Genomic DNA, 14543 nt, shown 5'->3' on the forward strand with positions numbered 1-14543 from the left:
AATGAAAAAAACAAAACAGACAGAAGTATTAAAAATACAAATTAAAAATAACCATTAAAGATATTTCAAACTCTGTAAGCCCATGATGAAGGCATTTTTATTCTCAGCCTATAATCATTTTATCTTGTCTCCCATCCGTAACAGATGCATTAACTGGAGTGTACAATGGTAGCACCTACAACATTGTCAGGTTCCAGCCATCGAGGCAGTATCATGTTAATGATATCTCATTCAGGTTTAAAACATTATCGCCCGATGGTTTGATTTTCCAAACCAGGGACAGGAGTGATAAAAGTTTCATTCGTGCTGAGTTGGTTGGAGGCCGTGTCAGAATAACCATGTTCTTTGATGGAAAAACCAATGTTAGTATTTTTTAAATTTACTTTTTAAGTTATTGCTCTTTTTTTTAAAAGACCTTTTTTATGTATCGTGAAATTATTTGTGAGGATTTTTTCTGTTGTTTTGTTCAGTAATTACTAAGTTTTAATAGCATTACATTTTTTTTTATTTAACAGGATAACATGTGCTAATTATTTAAACTTATATTTATATTTAAATTCTACTCATTCATTTTTATTACTGGGGAAAAGTAGAAAAGCATGTGACTTCCAAACTGAAGAGTCTCAATTAATTGTTAGGAAGCCTTTAGCCCACACATCTGTAGGGTGGCTTGATATATTAATTGTTAGGATACCTTTAGCCCACACATCTGTAAGGGTGATGTGATATATTAATTGTTAGGTTGCCTTTTGCTCGCACATCTGTAAGGGTGGCCTTATATATTCATTTTTAGGATGCCTTTAGCCCACACATCTGTAAGGGTGGTCTGATATATTAATTGTTAGGATGCCTTTAGCCCACACATCTGTAAGAGTGGCCTGATATATGTTTGGGGAGTTAAGGCAGTTGGTCACTGTGCTGGCCATATTACATCCTTGTTAACCATTAGTCAGAGAAACAGGTCTGGAAGGTGTAACTATTTTATTACATGGTAATCAAATTTTTTTTTTTATCTTTTCAATATTTTATTGAAAAGGAAGTGTGGAACACTGAAGAAAAAAATTCTCATTTTTCTATTCTAGGAGATATATTGTGTTTGAAATAGTGGCTTCTACTTTTCTTGCATTCTTTCATAAAATGATGTTACAGTGCAACTTTTGGTTTAGCAGGAGTCGTCCTAAAGTGGCTTGGATCCTACCTGACGGAACGCACCCAAAGTGTCGTTGTTAGCGGGACGGAATCAACAAGCTTACTTTTGAAGTACGGAGTACCCCAAGGATCAGTTCTAGGCCCAGTACTGTTCACTATGTACACATATCCACTCAGCGGTGTCATACGGCCAACCGGCATCTTATACCATTTCTTTGCCGATGACTCACAGTTATACGATTCATCAGTACCCTCAGAGGTGTCGCATCTGGCAGAGAAAATCAGTAGTACCGTTGCAAGGGTGAGCGATTGGATGGTTGAAAATAAACTCAAGATGAACGAAGACAAGACAGAAATAATTAAGATTGGCACTAGGAACAATGTCTCGAAAGTTGAAAGCACAGATTCTCTCTTTATCACGAACTGCCATGTTCCTTTTGTCCATGTAGTGCGGAATCTTGGAGTTTTCTTCGACTCAACACTATCTTTCGACCCACACATAAATCAGCTCTGCAAAGGTCTTTATCTGCAGCTGCGCAGATTAGGCCAGATCCGACCATATTTAACAACGGAGTCAACAAAAACGCTAGCTGTGGCATTCATACTCTCCCGCCTTGACTACTGCAACGCCGTGCTAGCAGGTATACCTGATGACAAAATAGCCAGGCTGCAACGTATACAGAACAACGCCGCTCGAATAGTCCTTAAAAAAACTAGACAAGATTCTGCTACTACGCTCTTGCGCACGCTCCATTGGCTTCCCGTGAAAGCGAGAATCGATTACAAGGTCGCCACACTTTGTCATCAGTGTATATATAACAAAGAGATGCCCTTGTACCTTAGCGAACTGATTACTCCATATGTCCCCCAGAGAACCCTGCGCTCAATGGACTCAACGCTTTTAGTAGTGCCACGTTTCTCCCTCAAAAGCTACGGTCTGCGTGCTTTTTCAGTTCACGGACCAAAGGTTTGGAACTCACTCCCCATTGATCTCAGACAGACAACATGCTATACCACTTTTAAGAAGAACATTAAGACCTACTTGTTTAAAACTTTTTTAGATTAACTGTTATTTTGGCAGTTGTGTTTTTGTTTGTAATGTTGTTACAGCGCCTTGAGCCTACATTTTGTTTGTTAACAGCGCTTTATAAATAAAATTATTATTAATTATTAACTGAAGTTCTTTTTTTTTTCACAGTGGGAAACTGATTCGTAAAGAAGTGGGACACATTTAAAAAAAAACAACAACACACGATTCAGTCTTTTGTTATTTTCTTTTTGTGTTGTTTTTTTTACATTTTATTTCACTTCTGAATTTTTTTGTTTTGTTTACATATAATATATCAAATAACTATTAATCCATTTCAGTCATTTTTTGTTGGAGATGAAAACTTAAATGATTTACAGTGGCACACTATATTTGTTCAGCGTCGAGGCAATCATTTGGAATTTTGGGTTGACGACAAGCCACATCGCAAAGGTAATTTGTAGTTTTCTTCTTTACTCACTTAAAACAAGACTTCGAACTCAGTTATTTAAAAACTTTTTTAACGTCAAGTCTATAACATTTAAGTAAGTGAAGAGTGTCAAGGTGGGTTTACAGGTCTATCTAGGGTTATGATATGCTACCAGGTTCCCCATCATAACGCTGCTTATTAACTTCCTGTCGGGTTGTAATTTGGCGGTGGCTTGTCTGCCCTGACAGTATATTAGTTAACATGTAGATAATTATACAAAACAAGTAATAATGATAAGTTAACCTATATCAGTTAACAACAATAGTTTAAGTACAACCGTTTAATGAATAGATGATGTAATATAACATGAATGATGAATAAGCACCAATAGTATTTACAAGGTCAAGTACAAGTTATGCAAATTATTCAAAATAAATATAGCACACCTTAAGCTCAGTGCCATGGTTCAATCAGGGCTTGTAAAGCCCACAACCCAATGCCATGGATGATAGCCAAGTAGGGTCCATACCATAACAAAGCCTACAGATCAGGCTTGACTCTATCAGAGTCCCAAGCTTGCATCCCTAAACAAGAAAAATATGCATTCCTTGAGACCGCCATTCACAAGATTATATGACCAACAATTTTAGAACTACAACGTGAAGAAGAAAGTAAAATAAACTAACTTACAACAGAGTTCCATCTAAAGGACTGCTATCTAGCAAAATCAACAGCAATGACGCCAACATAGCGCGTCCTTGGGAACTAGCGCACAAACCATTAAACCATTAACTCCAGATGCGCACGATAAAGATGGGAGCATAGTGGCTTCTTGGCTTTCAAATCGAGGGGTCTCTGGTTCAAATCTTGGTGAGGACTGGGATTTTGAATTTCAGGATTTTTCAGATACCCCTAAGTCCACCCAACTCTTAAGCATTAGTTTGGGAAAGTAAAGGCAGTTGATTATTGTGCTGGCCAAGTGATACAACCGTTAATCATTAGCCACAGAATCAGATGACCTTTTCATCAACTGAAAGGGATTCTTTACTTTTTTTTAAGTAAATGAAGATTGAGCAGAATATTTTTAAAAACTTATTTTACAACTAAAATAAAGTTGACTTGTATGACTTTTAAACCTTTTTTTATTCTGTTCAGAAATATTGCCTGCGGTGGACTTCAAACTGAACATTGATGAACTCTATGTTGGTGGTGGCACAGGGGACAGCTCCTTTAAAAACTATATTGGTTACCTGCAGAACTTTTTCATAGAGAACATCGATGTATTCCATGATCTCAATGTTAATTATGGACCTCTCCCACGTTCCAACCAGCTTCCACCACTGATCTTCAATGGAGTCACCTTCCCCCACTACCAGAGTTTTCTTCAGCTTCCCACTCTGAGTTTTTCTCCCAAGCTCAATATTCATTTCTTGTTTAAAACCAATGACCCCAATGGTGTGATTCTCTTCAGTGAGGGAAGGAACAATGAGTTGTTTGCTGTGGAACTGTTTGATGGCAAAATTCATGTAAAGGTAGGTTCTTCATTGCTGCCTGGCCATCAAGGATGCCAAGACAATCGTTGTAGAAGGCCTGAAGAATGACCTGAATTTGTCACAACCTGTGAGCAGTTTAGACCAAATACCTTGTTGCCACGTCATAGGCCTGTATGATGTGGGAATGAGCTATTGGTCTAAACTGCCCCCAGGTTGTGACGTTGCAGGTCAGTGTTCAGGCCTTCTATAACAAATGGTCTAGAGTATGCACACTTGATGGTCCTTTAGTCATCTTGATAGTCCCGGGTTCATACCCTGCCTGCTGCCATCCCCCATCATCCTACAGGAGGTTTAGGCTAGGATGTAAATTATCAACTCTGAAGAAACATCCGAAACATTTTTACATTTACAAAAAATTTTATTTTGCATTTATAATTTTTATAGTGCTGATTAGCTTCTTATAGAATCAATGCATAACTATAGTATTTATGTAATCTATATTGTTTCAGTTATTTATTATTTTTAGTATTGTAGTAAAATTGGATGTATGGCATGGATTATCTCCCAAGTTTTTCAAATTACTACTACATTGTCTAAAATAGACTTTTGACAATCAACACCATCACGTAGACTGCTCACGTGCTTTAGAAATCTTATCTTATCTTATATAGTACAGACGTTACTTAAAAAAGAAGATGACTACGTCCTATGCGTCATGCATTCAGTCATGCATATTAACCAATGACGTAAATTCTGCCAAGTCACTGGTTTTTCTGGCTAGCTCAGGCAACGCATTCCATGCTCTAATAGCACTAGAAATTAAGCCAGAAAAACATCTCTCTGTCTGAGTCATTGCTAGGGCTAGAAGAAATGATCCTAGATGAAGATCCATTGTGGTTCTAATTTCAATGTACTAGGTTCTTTCAATAGATACATTTTTATAACATTAAATCTTTGAATCTTAAGAAAAGGCTTTTTCTGTTAGGCCTATATTGTGTTAAACTTAATTACTATTCAACATTAACTTTTTTTTAACTGTGATTCATTCATAAGGGAAAAAAATTACTCATTTATTAAATCTCATTGGATTTTAGGGTTCAAATTTTGGTGAAAAATGGTATTTTGTGATTTTTAAGGATGCCCCTGAGTCTACCCAAATGTAATGGATACCTGACACTATTTGTGAAAAGATAATGCAATTGGTCATTGTGCTGGCCACATGACACACTCTTTATCCATTGACCATAGAAACAGATGACCTTAACATCATCTGCCTTATAGATCTCCATACCTGTAAATTTTACTTTACTTACATTAGATGATAGCGAGTACGTCTGTGCTATTTTATGCTCTAGGTCTATATTAATCAGTTTAGTCAAATGATAACTCCTGTTTGTTTGTTTTTTACCATGTAAATTTTAATATTTATTCCCAAGCCTAGATTAGATTTGTTCTTTCAGCCTAGCATTCTCTCCTACCCCCACAAAAACTGTGTGTTTTACAGGCTTAATGTTGTAATTCTTTTCATAGATTGACATTCCAGGCAAGCCTCCACTGCGTATTTCAACTCCTGAAAATCGCAGGTTTAACGATGGCAACTGGCATTCAGTCTCCATTGTGGGGCAGACTGTGAATGGTCAGAAACAGTTGTTCATGACCGCTGATGAACTGCAGTCCTCTAATTCTTACTCTCTTATTGACCAAATTGTTCTGCAAGGTCCATTGTATATTGGTAAGTTAGAAATCCAATTAGTTTACATATTTTTACTGAATTCATTGCTTTTAATTTTTTAGCTTTCTTTTTTATATGTTGAGTAGCCAAAACTTAACGTATAAATTGAAAGTAGAGTTCTTTTTTTTTTTTGTATTTGTTTTTCTGTTTAAAAAAAAAACAACACTTTATCTTAAATACTATCCCTTTGAAAATTCTGCCTTGAACTTTTGGTACTTTTTTGCTAAATATGTTTCCTATCAACCATTAGTTACCTTGTATTCTCTGTATTTTTCAGGTGGTATTTCTGAATCTGTCAGCCAGAAAGCAAATGTTAAAACATTCCTCTCATCCAAGACTGGATACCGAGGTTGTTTGGCTTCTGTGTATCTTGGAACAGGGCTCCCAAATCTTTTGGAGGTTGCTCAGGGGCAGAAGGTCAATGTCCTCAACTCCTGTCAAGGTCAGTCAATCCCTTGATTTGTACAATGTATCACTGACACCTGCTCACAGATGTAGACAATTTTGGCATCTTAAATTCCACACACATTAACTCATTTTTGTCATCAATCGCAATTATCACCCCACTCTTTTTTTTCCCCAGATAAGCACACATTGTCACTCACTATGATATTGACTTGCATGCATCATGAAAGTGCTATACTATTTAATCATCCAAGACTTCTTTTCTTTGTACAACCTTCTTCAAATTTCACGTCTATAGTGTGTCCAAATCATCATGTAAAATTGTAATGGCTTGCTGCACAATATTTTATTATCCTACAAAAATATGCAATCTTTCTATAATTTTTAAGCAATAAATTAGTTTCTAACATTTTTTTCTTTTAAAAGAAATATAACATTTTAAATTAAAACCTCACCAGACATTGTTAGCCAATGTACTAAGACTACCTGTAAAAATGGCGGTGTGTGTCATGACCACCTTAACAATGGGACCACATGGTGTGACTGCTCAAGGACAGGCTACGGTGGACCACTTTGTGAAGACGGTATTTATTTCCTTTAATTTATTAAGAAATTTAGTTAGGACCAAGATGCTTGTTTCTTCATCTGATTTATGTATCCAATTTAAAGCATTATCACTGTAACATATAATTATTATAAAGATTCCCTGTTTGATTCCAATAGTGCAGTTCATACATAGGATCAAAGCTAGATGCTTTGTAAATAACTCTTTGAGTGAAGCTTCCCAACCCAGGCATTTAAGTTATACATATAGTTGTAGTTTTAAAGTCAATTGTTACTAGACAATTTTAAAAACTGTGATTTCAACCTAGCTGTTGTTTTTTCCTTGGACATACTAGATCACTGGTGAAACATTTGCCTATTTTGAGTGTAAATTTAATGGATGATTTTGTTTGTTTGATTTTTGTTTCACATTATTATTCATTAGCATAGATATGACATGAATCAATTAAAAAAAATAAATCAATTAATTACTGGTAATTAATTATTTAGCTGGCTAAATTTGTTGGGTTAAGTCCCCTTAAATAATTGTTAATGGTACTTCTCCCTCACGCATTCTCCGGTCAAGTTGATACTTTAAACAATTATTCATTGTAGCTAACAAAACATGAATAAAATAAAATACTCAATTAGTCAATTAAGTATTGGTAATTAGTTATTTTGTTTGATATTGAAAAATAGAAATAATTTGTGCATTATTGATATAGTTTTTAGGGCACAGTTCTTTCCCTTTAAATTAAGCTTTACTTTAAAAAAAAAAAAGGATTAAAAAAAAATTTTTCTTGATGACACATAAAATGATGATATTTTTCATAGATTTTTTTTTCTAATCTTAGAACCATTGGGATATTACTTCCGTAATGAACGTAAGATAGACTTGTATGGAATGTTGATCCACCGCACAGCTTTGAAAAGTGAACATGAGCAAGATGAAATTGTTTTTGGACTCATGACTGATGAGAAGAATGCTGTCCTTGTCAAACTCATCTCTAATATTTTTGATGACTTTGTGGAAATCAAATTGGTGAGTCATCATCACTATCAAAATGCATATTAAAAGTTTTAATTAAAAACAGTCAATTATTCTGTCAAAAGACTTAAAGATTTTTTTTATTTCCTGATGTCTGCCAACAAATTTATTTTGCTCAACACTGTATTAATGTGTCCATCTATCCTAGTAGCGCTTAAGTCTAGGGAGGCCTCTTGTCTGCCTCAACACATCCTTCCAATCAGATCTCTCTGAGCCTTTCATCTCCATGCCCAAACTCCATGCTGTTTTAGATCTGCCTTCTGCCTCCACATCATCAATCCATCACATTCAAGGTCTGCCATTGGGTCGCCTGCCTTTTGATTTTTTTGCCAATATACAATTTATTCTCCTTCCTGTTTTCTGACATTATCTCAAGATGACTTGCCCAACGTATCCTGTTCTTTATTTCTGTCACTATCGATGGGTCTTCATATAATTGATATATATTATGGTCAGTACATGTTCTCCATCCCATTTCATCTTGTATAGCACCATAGACTTTCCTAACAATTTTTTTTCCCAAGTATTTATTAGATTTTTTGGTTGTATATCAATGTATACAGTAATATTTATAATACATCTATAGTGAGGAAGAAAAGTAAAAGAAGAAACTAAGGCAGGATTGATTTGTTAGAAATCAAGCTTGCTTTAGACCTGATTTCTCTTTATCCAAGACAACAAAAGCATTTTGTTCTTCAAATAGTTATAAAAAATTGAATGTTCAAAAAAGAAACATTCAGAAAATTATTTTTCTTTAACGATGCACTATTTAGAGTCCAATAAGATTTCTTTTCCCTGATTGGGCAGAATGTAGGACAATGTCAACATGTCTGAATGGCTGCCTGGTCATGTGGTAGGACTTGATGGTCCACCCACCTGCCATCCTGTAGGAAGTTTGGGCAATGATGTCATAATTTTCAATTGTTAAGGACCATTCAACACAACACAAGAATTGATAAAAAAAAAAATTTAAATTAGTTAATTAACTATTGTAATAAATTATTTTATTTGTTATCGCGAACAAGGAAAAGAAATTGTAATTGACTGAAGCTGAATTAGTCCCCTTTATAGGTTGTCGTCTGAGTCTCAGTGAACACCAACCTGAAAAATAGGATGAGACTATAGAAACAATAGATAACTATATAATCTTCCATGTTCATAACCTCTACACTAGCAGAGTAGTTACCATGTTGGCTTGAAAAGCCTGTGAAGGCTTAAGCCATGAGTTTGAATTCAGGTCATTCCCCCTTTTTTTTAAATTAAAAAAAATGCTTTTAATTGTTAGTCTAGATCTATTACAAATTTAATTACCACTGATCCAAAGAAATTGATACAAGTACGCTTTGGGTTTTTTTTTAAGTATTTTTTTTATTTCCTTGTTTTTAATTCCTTTTTATTAAAAAAAATAAAAAATAAAATGATTATCATAAACTACAGGTGGATGGCTATGTGGTAGCAACATATGACACCGATGGCAAGGGTGGTGCCCAAACCACAATAACCAATACTGATGTGATGGTCAGTGATAAACAGTACCACATCATCAAGTTGTTAAGGACCAAGGATAAGGGAGTGCTCACAGTGGATACAGTCTCCACAACAAACACCCATGCTAGTCAGTAACAGTTTGTTTGTGTTGTTGTTTTTTTTGGCCTAATTGATGAATGAGTATATTTGGTACATTTCCTTAAATGAGACTACAAATGTACAAAACATTTTTGTCAGTTTTTAATGTTTATATCTTAGCTATTAATATTTTGGCTTGGTCTTGGAAAAATAAATCTTTTTGAACATAATAGGGCTAATATTGGTGCACTTATTTCAATCTATTTATCTTGCTAATTGATTTTCATAGTCTGTGCAAACTCCTGTATACATACATGTCAGTCCTGTAGAGATTTCTTGTAAAGAATTTTTTTTATGCATATTTTAGTGTAAGCCAGTGTATATTGAGATACTTTGTAAAATCAAGGAGTTATCTAAACTAAAACTGTTGAGAACTGCTTAACACTTTTGCTACATGAGAGCTACACTCAGTTTATTGGTATCAATAGTTTGATAATTAAAGAAAATGCTCAAATCCAGGTGGATCCTAATTTTTTCAACCTCCCTGTTCAGCAGGACATGTTTAATTATCAAAATCTTATGTAATCCCATTGACAACATTGATTCATGCTTTTCTTTAGTATATAGTTGACTTGTTTCTATGGTTACAGGCGCACATGGTAATTTCAATGCTTTAGAAAAAATCTTCATTGGTGGAGTCTACCAAGGCAAAAAAATACTTGACGGCTATCATGGAATAATTGCAGGTAATTCTAACCTACATAGTATTATAGAAAATTGTTGATATACAGGGTTCTTATTACTGTGTTTAACTTAATGTACAATGACTTGCCTCTGTCTATTGCAGGTTTGTTTGTTAATGATAAGCTAATCTTTAATGAGAAGTTGGAATTCCAGAATGATGTTGTACAGGCTACGCATCCATTCATCATTGGCAAAATGTAAGTTAGTTTGTGTTGCATAATTTTGTTGTCACAATTTATTTTTTAAAAGAAAAGATGATGTTGCCAATTTTGCTTATGTGCGCCTCTATTTTGAGATATAAATGTAAAAAAAAAAAAAAATCTAATATATTTTTATTTTCAAAAGAAAAAAACAACAGTTGCCATCTTTATATTGAAAATCAGATGAGAATCATTATCTTCATTTTAAAATAAATTGTTACAACAGAATAAAAGCAATGCTGATCACATTTTATCTTTTTTGTTTTCTAATATACAAAAATTTCTTAACTGTAGAGTTGATTGTATGGTCTTCATATGCTGATCAAATCTTTTTTAAACATTTTTCATACTGTTTTAAGATTTTAGCTTTTCTAAATCTTTGTCTTATGTCTAAACGTATATCCTTAGATTAAAATTTTTATTTCCATTCATATTTTTTGAAAACCCAAGGTATAGCCCTTTTGCGAAAGTAAGATTCACAAAAGTTAAGGGACCACTGTATATCATTTTGTGTGTGTGTTTTTTAAACTCTTTTTATAATTAGATAATATGTATTTGATCCATATGAAGCATCATATTTCTTCCAACTTGTTCTCCTTTTTCAGTGAACAACACAGCACTCAAGGGTGGATTACATCATCTCCAACTCGTAAGTCTTTTATTCATTTACATTTAATTTTTTACAATGCCATTGTTTAACTTGACAAAATTCAATTTATTTGACTTGCCATATCATTGTTTAAATTGCCCAAATTCAATTTATTTGACTTACCATTTTTTGCATAATTATTTAGACTAGACTAAAAAAAATCAGTTTTCCATTCCTTTCTTTTTTTTAAATCTGATCATTCCTTTTGACTATGTTCAAATGCACTACTTTCTTTTTTTTTCTGGAATTTATAACTAAAAAAGCAATATCTGCACTTGATAATATTAATTTTTTTTTAAAAGTTCCTTTCCATTCAATATTATTAAAAAAAAAAACAGTAGTCACATTGAAAAGAAGATATTGCAATAGAATGAAAGTCTGGTTGCCTGGTATGCACTTTGGACTGTTGTCATGATAACCCTCGAGATCAAACCCATGTGCTATTATTCCCTGCCATCCTGCAGGGAGTTTTGGCCAGGACATGACAATCTTCAGTTCAGAAGTAATGTCCAAAAATTGTCAAACAAAACCATTGTAGAAGAATTTTTTCTAAACAGTGAAAGTGTAATTAAAGCTGTAATTTTCATTCAGTTGTTTCTTGATCATGTGGTCTTCAATTATTTCAACCAATCTATTATTTATATCCCCCAGCTGTGATTACAACACCGCCTCCTGCATTGATTCCAGTGATACCACCTAACATAGGTGGTGGTGGCATTGCTGGATTTGGTCCTGATGTTGTGGTATTTCCTGATCTGAGTGGAGGATCAGCAGATGATCTCACCAATCTTGGACCAATAGGCAAGTTCCTATTTTTTTTTTCTTTTTTTAAACACGGAAAATAATCTACGGACTCGAAGACAAGTTAAGTAAATAAGTTTTTTCTTTCAGACCTTGTGATCTATGGGGTAGATGATGTTAAGGTTATCTGTTTCTTTGGCCAATGGTTAACGAGCAGAGTGTCATGTATCCAGCACAGCTCTAACCCTCTTTACTTTCCCCAACTAAAGTCAATTACTCATCAAAGTCGGGTGGACTCAGGGATGCCCTAAAAATCACAAAATTCAAAATCCCAGTCTCCTCCGAGATTCGAACCGTGGACCCCCAGGTTCTGAAGCTAAGCGCTCTACCACTCAGCCACTGCACCCCCCCCCACTCGAAGACAAGTCTTATTATTATTAAGAGTCATTTGTTACTTGTTACTCCATGTAAAGCTCTCATTTGGTTCCAAGTAAATTCTTACTGATTAACCATTTCAACTAGTGTTGTTCAGATCATGTTGATCTAACCCTTACCTTTCTATGTTCAAACCCAATTTTATCCACATAAAAACAATATTCTTGGTCTCTTTAATCTAGTAGACTATCACACAGTTAATGAATATTTAAGTGCATTTTAAAGAAATAGTATTTTGAGTTTTGCCTTTTTTTATTAAAGCTTTGGTTTTGGATTACCTGTATAGCAGAAAAAGCAATCACAATATAGCAGTATAATTCCTCCTGGTAGAAAAAAAATTGACTATCTATTCCAAAAAGTACAGGTTGAATTCCTTTTTTGTTACTCAAATACAATAAGGATAATATTCCTGAGTTTACAATCTCTAATATATCCCTGACCTATGTTAGGTCAAAACAATTCACCTTCAGGTTTCAAAGGGAAATTTTATTCAAACTGCTTTTAAGTACTTTAATGTCTTATTTTGTTCCATTGCCTAGACTTCATTTATCTTGTTTAAATAACAGGGGATCCAGTTGCAGCCGCTCAGATATCTGTCATACCAAGTCTTCCTGCAGTTGGTCCCAGAGCTGGTGCAGTGATGGGAACTATCTTGGGTCTTGCTGCTCTTGCAAGCAGTCTTATGTGGGCTTTTTACAGGTAAAAATCTGGACTTTTTATGGGAAAAACAATTTTTTTTTTGTGAAGATTTTTTTATAGGTAAAATTGTTATAGTGTTTTTAACCCTTTAAGTGCGGAGCTGATTTACAATGAGTACATACAAAAGGGAATTACAATTCTGATGTTTAGAGGCTAAACTACCACTCGCGTTTTAGGGGTTAAGATTGCATCAGTTTTCTTTAATTTTAACAATATTATGTTCTAATGTATTAGGGGTAAAGAAGTATTTTTATATGATCATTTTATTGGTTATAGGTCCAGAAGAATAGACAGCTAAACTAGACTGGTATGTCTAGGATGAATGAAATTATTATTTTTATTAACATAATTTTTTAATGCTCATTATTCAATTATTTAATAACAGCATAATTATTGTTAAAGTATTAACTGATTAATGGTAATATGAAAGTTAAATCCTTGTTAATCTATGTACACGTTAGTGGCCGGATAAACTGTTTAGGAGCAACTGTAGTCCTTTTTTCATTTTATATTTAATAAGATTTGGAAAACTCATTGAATATCAAAGTGAAAGACCTAAGTTTCATTTCATGATGATCTACAACGCCAAAGTAGCAATAAGAATAAAAATGAAATCATTCAAAAAATATTTTGTCAGCAAAAAAAGTGCATTTGATCAGCATATTTGGTCTGAAATAATCTGGATGTCTGAAAAATGTATATCTTTGTTAATCTACAAGAAGTATGACAATAACATCATTCTCTATTCTTAAAAAATTCTTAAATTCTTGTTCATTTCAGGTGCAAGCCAGGTTGGTGTGCTGGCCTCAAACCAGCGGAAACACCTCTTAGCATTTCTCCTCCTCGATCCAACATACCTCTATTGAAGCAACAAGCAGCTGTTGGCTCTGCAACAGGTGCTGGAGGAGCAATGTCTGGATCAGGAGCTGGAGCTGGAGGAGGTAAGCAACTACTCTCTACTTTAGATCCAATAAAACCTAAAGCTTTTGCAACCATTCTATGGGATTGTACAATAATAAATTGCAAACACAGTGGGTTTTTTTTTTAAATTAAGTCATAAGACAATACACCTGTTTAATGTTTATTCTTTTTACATTCCATACCATAAAAAAAGAGGGGGAAAATTATTCATAATCTATATTGTGAAATGAAATGCATTTTTATGAAATAAAAATGTGGCCTAATGTAGCCATGAAACAAGTCTTATGGTAAGAATTACAAATTCAATGCCTGATCAATTGGTGAAGTTAAACAGATTACTCATAATATATATTTATGTTGGATGAAAGTTATTTTATTTACATGAAGGTTATTTTATAAACATAACATTTTAAGATTGTTTTGAGCATCATCCACTATTGCAATGATTGGCTATTAAGTAGCTTAAGTTGATGAATGTTTAATTATTAGTTGTGTATTTTAAACCAGTAGAGCAACTATTTGAGTCTGTCACTACTAGTACATTTTATAATTAATCTGTGACCTAAATATATTATTTTTTGTGAAAAAAAATTTACTAGCAGAAGAGTGGTGGAACTGCTATGCAGGGTCATCATTCTGACCTTAGCTAATGCCCAGGCTATCATCTCACTATCTATGGGATGAACCATGCATTTCTAAGACAGTGAGAAGCCAACAATTTAAAAAAAAACATGTCTAGCTTACCTCAAAAGAATGAATCA

At 34.0% G+C, this 14543-nt stretch overlaps 1 protein-coding gene across 7 annotated transcripts in view; it reads left to right on the forward strand.

Moving 5' to 3' along the window:
• LOC106070898 (uncharacterized) overlaps window positions 1-14543 on the forward strand; it is a 104080-nt gene that overhangs the window by 76743 nt on the left and 12794 nt on the right. For all 7 annotated transcript variants that reach the window (XM_013230883.2, XM_056013548.1, XM_056013549.1 and 4 more), the window contains 14 exons: window positions 145-362; window positions 2518-2629; window positions 3762-4138; window positions 5630-5831; window positions 6109-6273; window positions 6695-6820; window positions 7634-7821; window positions 9265-9442; window positions 10044-10139; window positions 10241-10334; window positions 10943-10986; window positions 11638-11787; window positions 12729-12861; window positions 13642-13802. In XM_013230883.2, coding sequence (XP_013086337.2) covers window positions 145-362; window positions 2518-2629; window positions 3762-4138; window positions 5630-5831; window positions 6109-6273; window positions 6695-6820; window positions 7634-7821; window positions 9265-9442; window positions 10044-10139; window positions 10241-10334; window positions 10943-10986; window positions 11638-11787; window positions 12729-12861; window positions 13642-13802 — 2244 coding nt within the window. The remainder of the gene's footprint in view (window positions 1-144; window positions 363-2517; window positions 2630-3761; window positions 4139-5629; window positions 5832-6108; window positions 6274-6694; window positions 6821-7633; window positions 7822-9264; window positions 9443-10043; window positions 10140-10240; window positions 10335-10942; window positions 10987-11637; window positions 11788-12728; window positions 12862-13641; window positions 13803-14543) is intronic.

This window comes from Biomphalaria glabrata, chromosome 16, assembly GCF_947242115.1.
Source record: "Biomphalaria glabrata chromosome 16, xgBioGlab47.1, whole genome shotgun sequence".
NCBI classification, from domain to species: domain Eukaryota; kingdom Metazoa; phylum Mollusca; class Gastropoda; family Planorbidae; genus Biomphalaria; species Biomphalaria glabrata.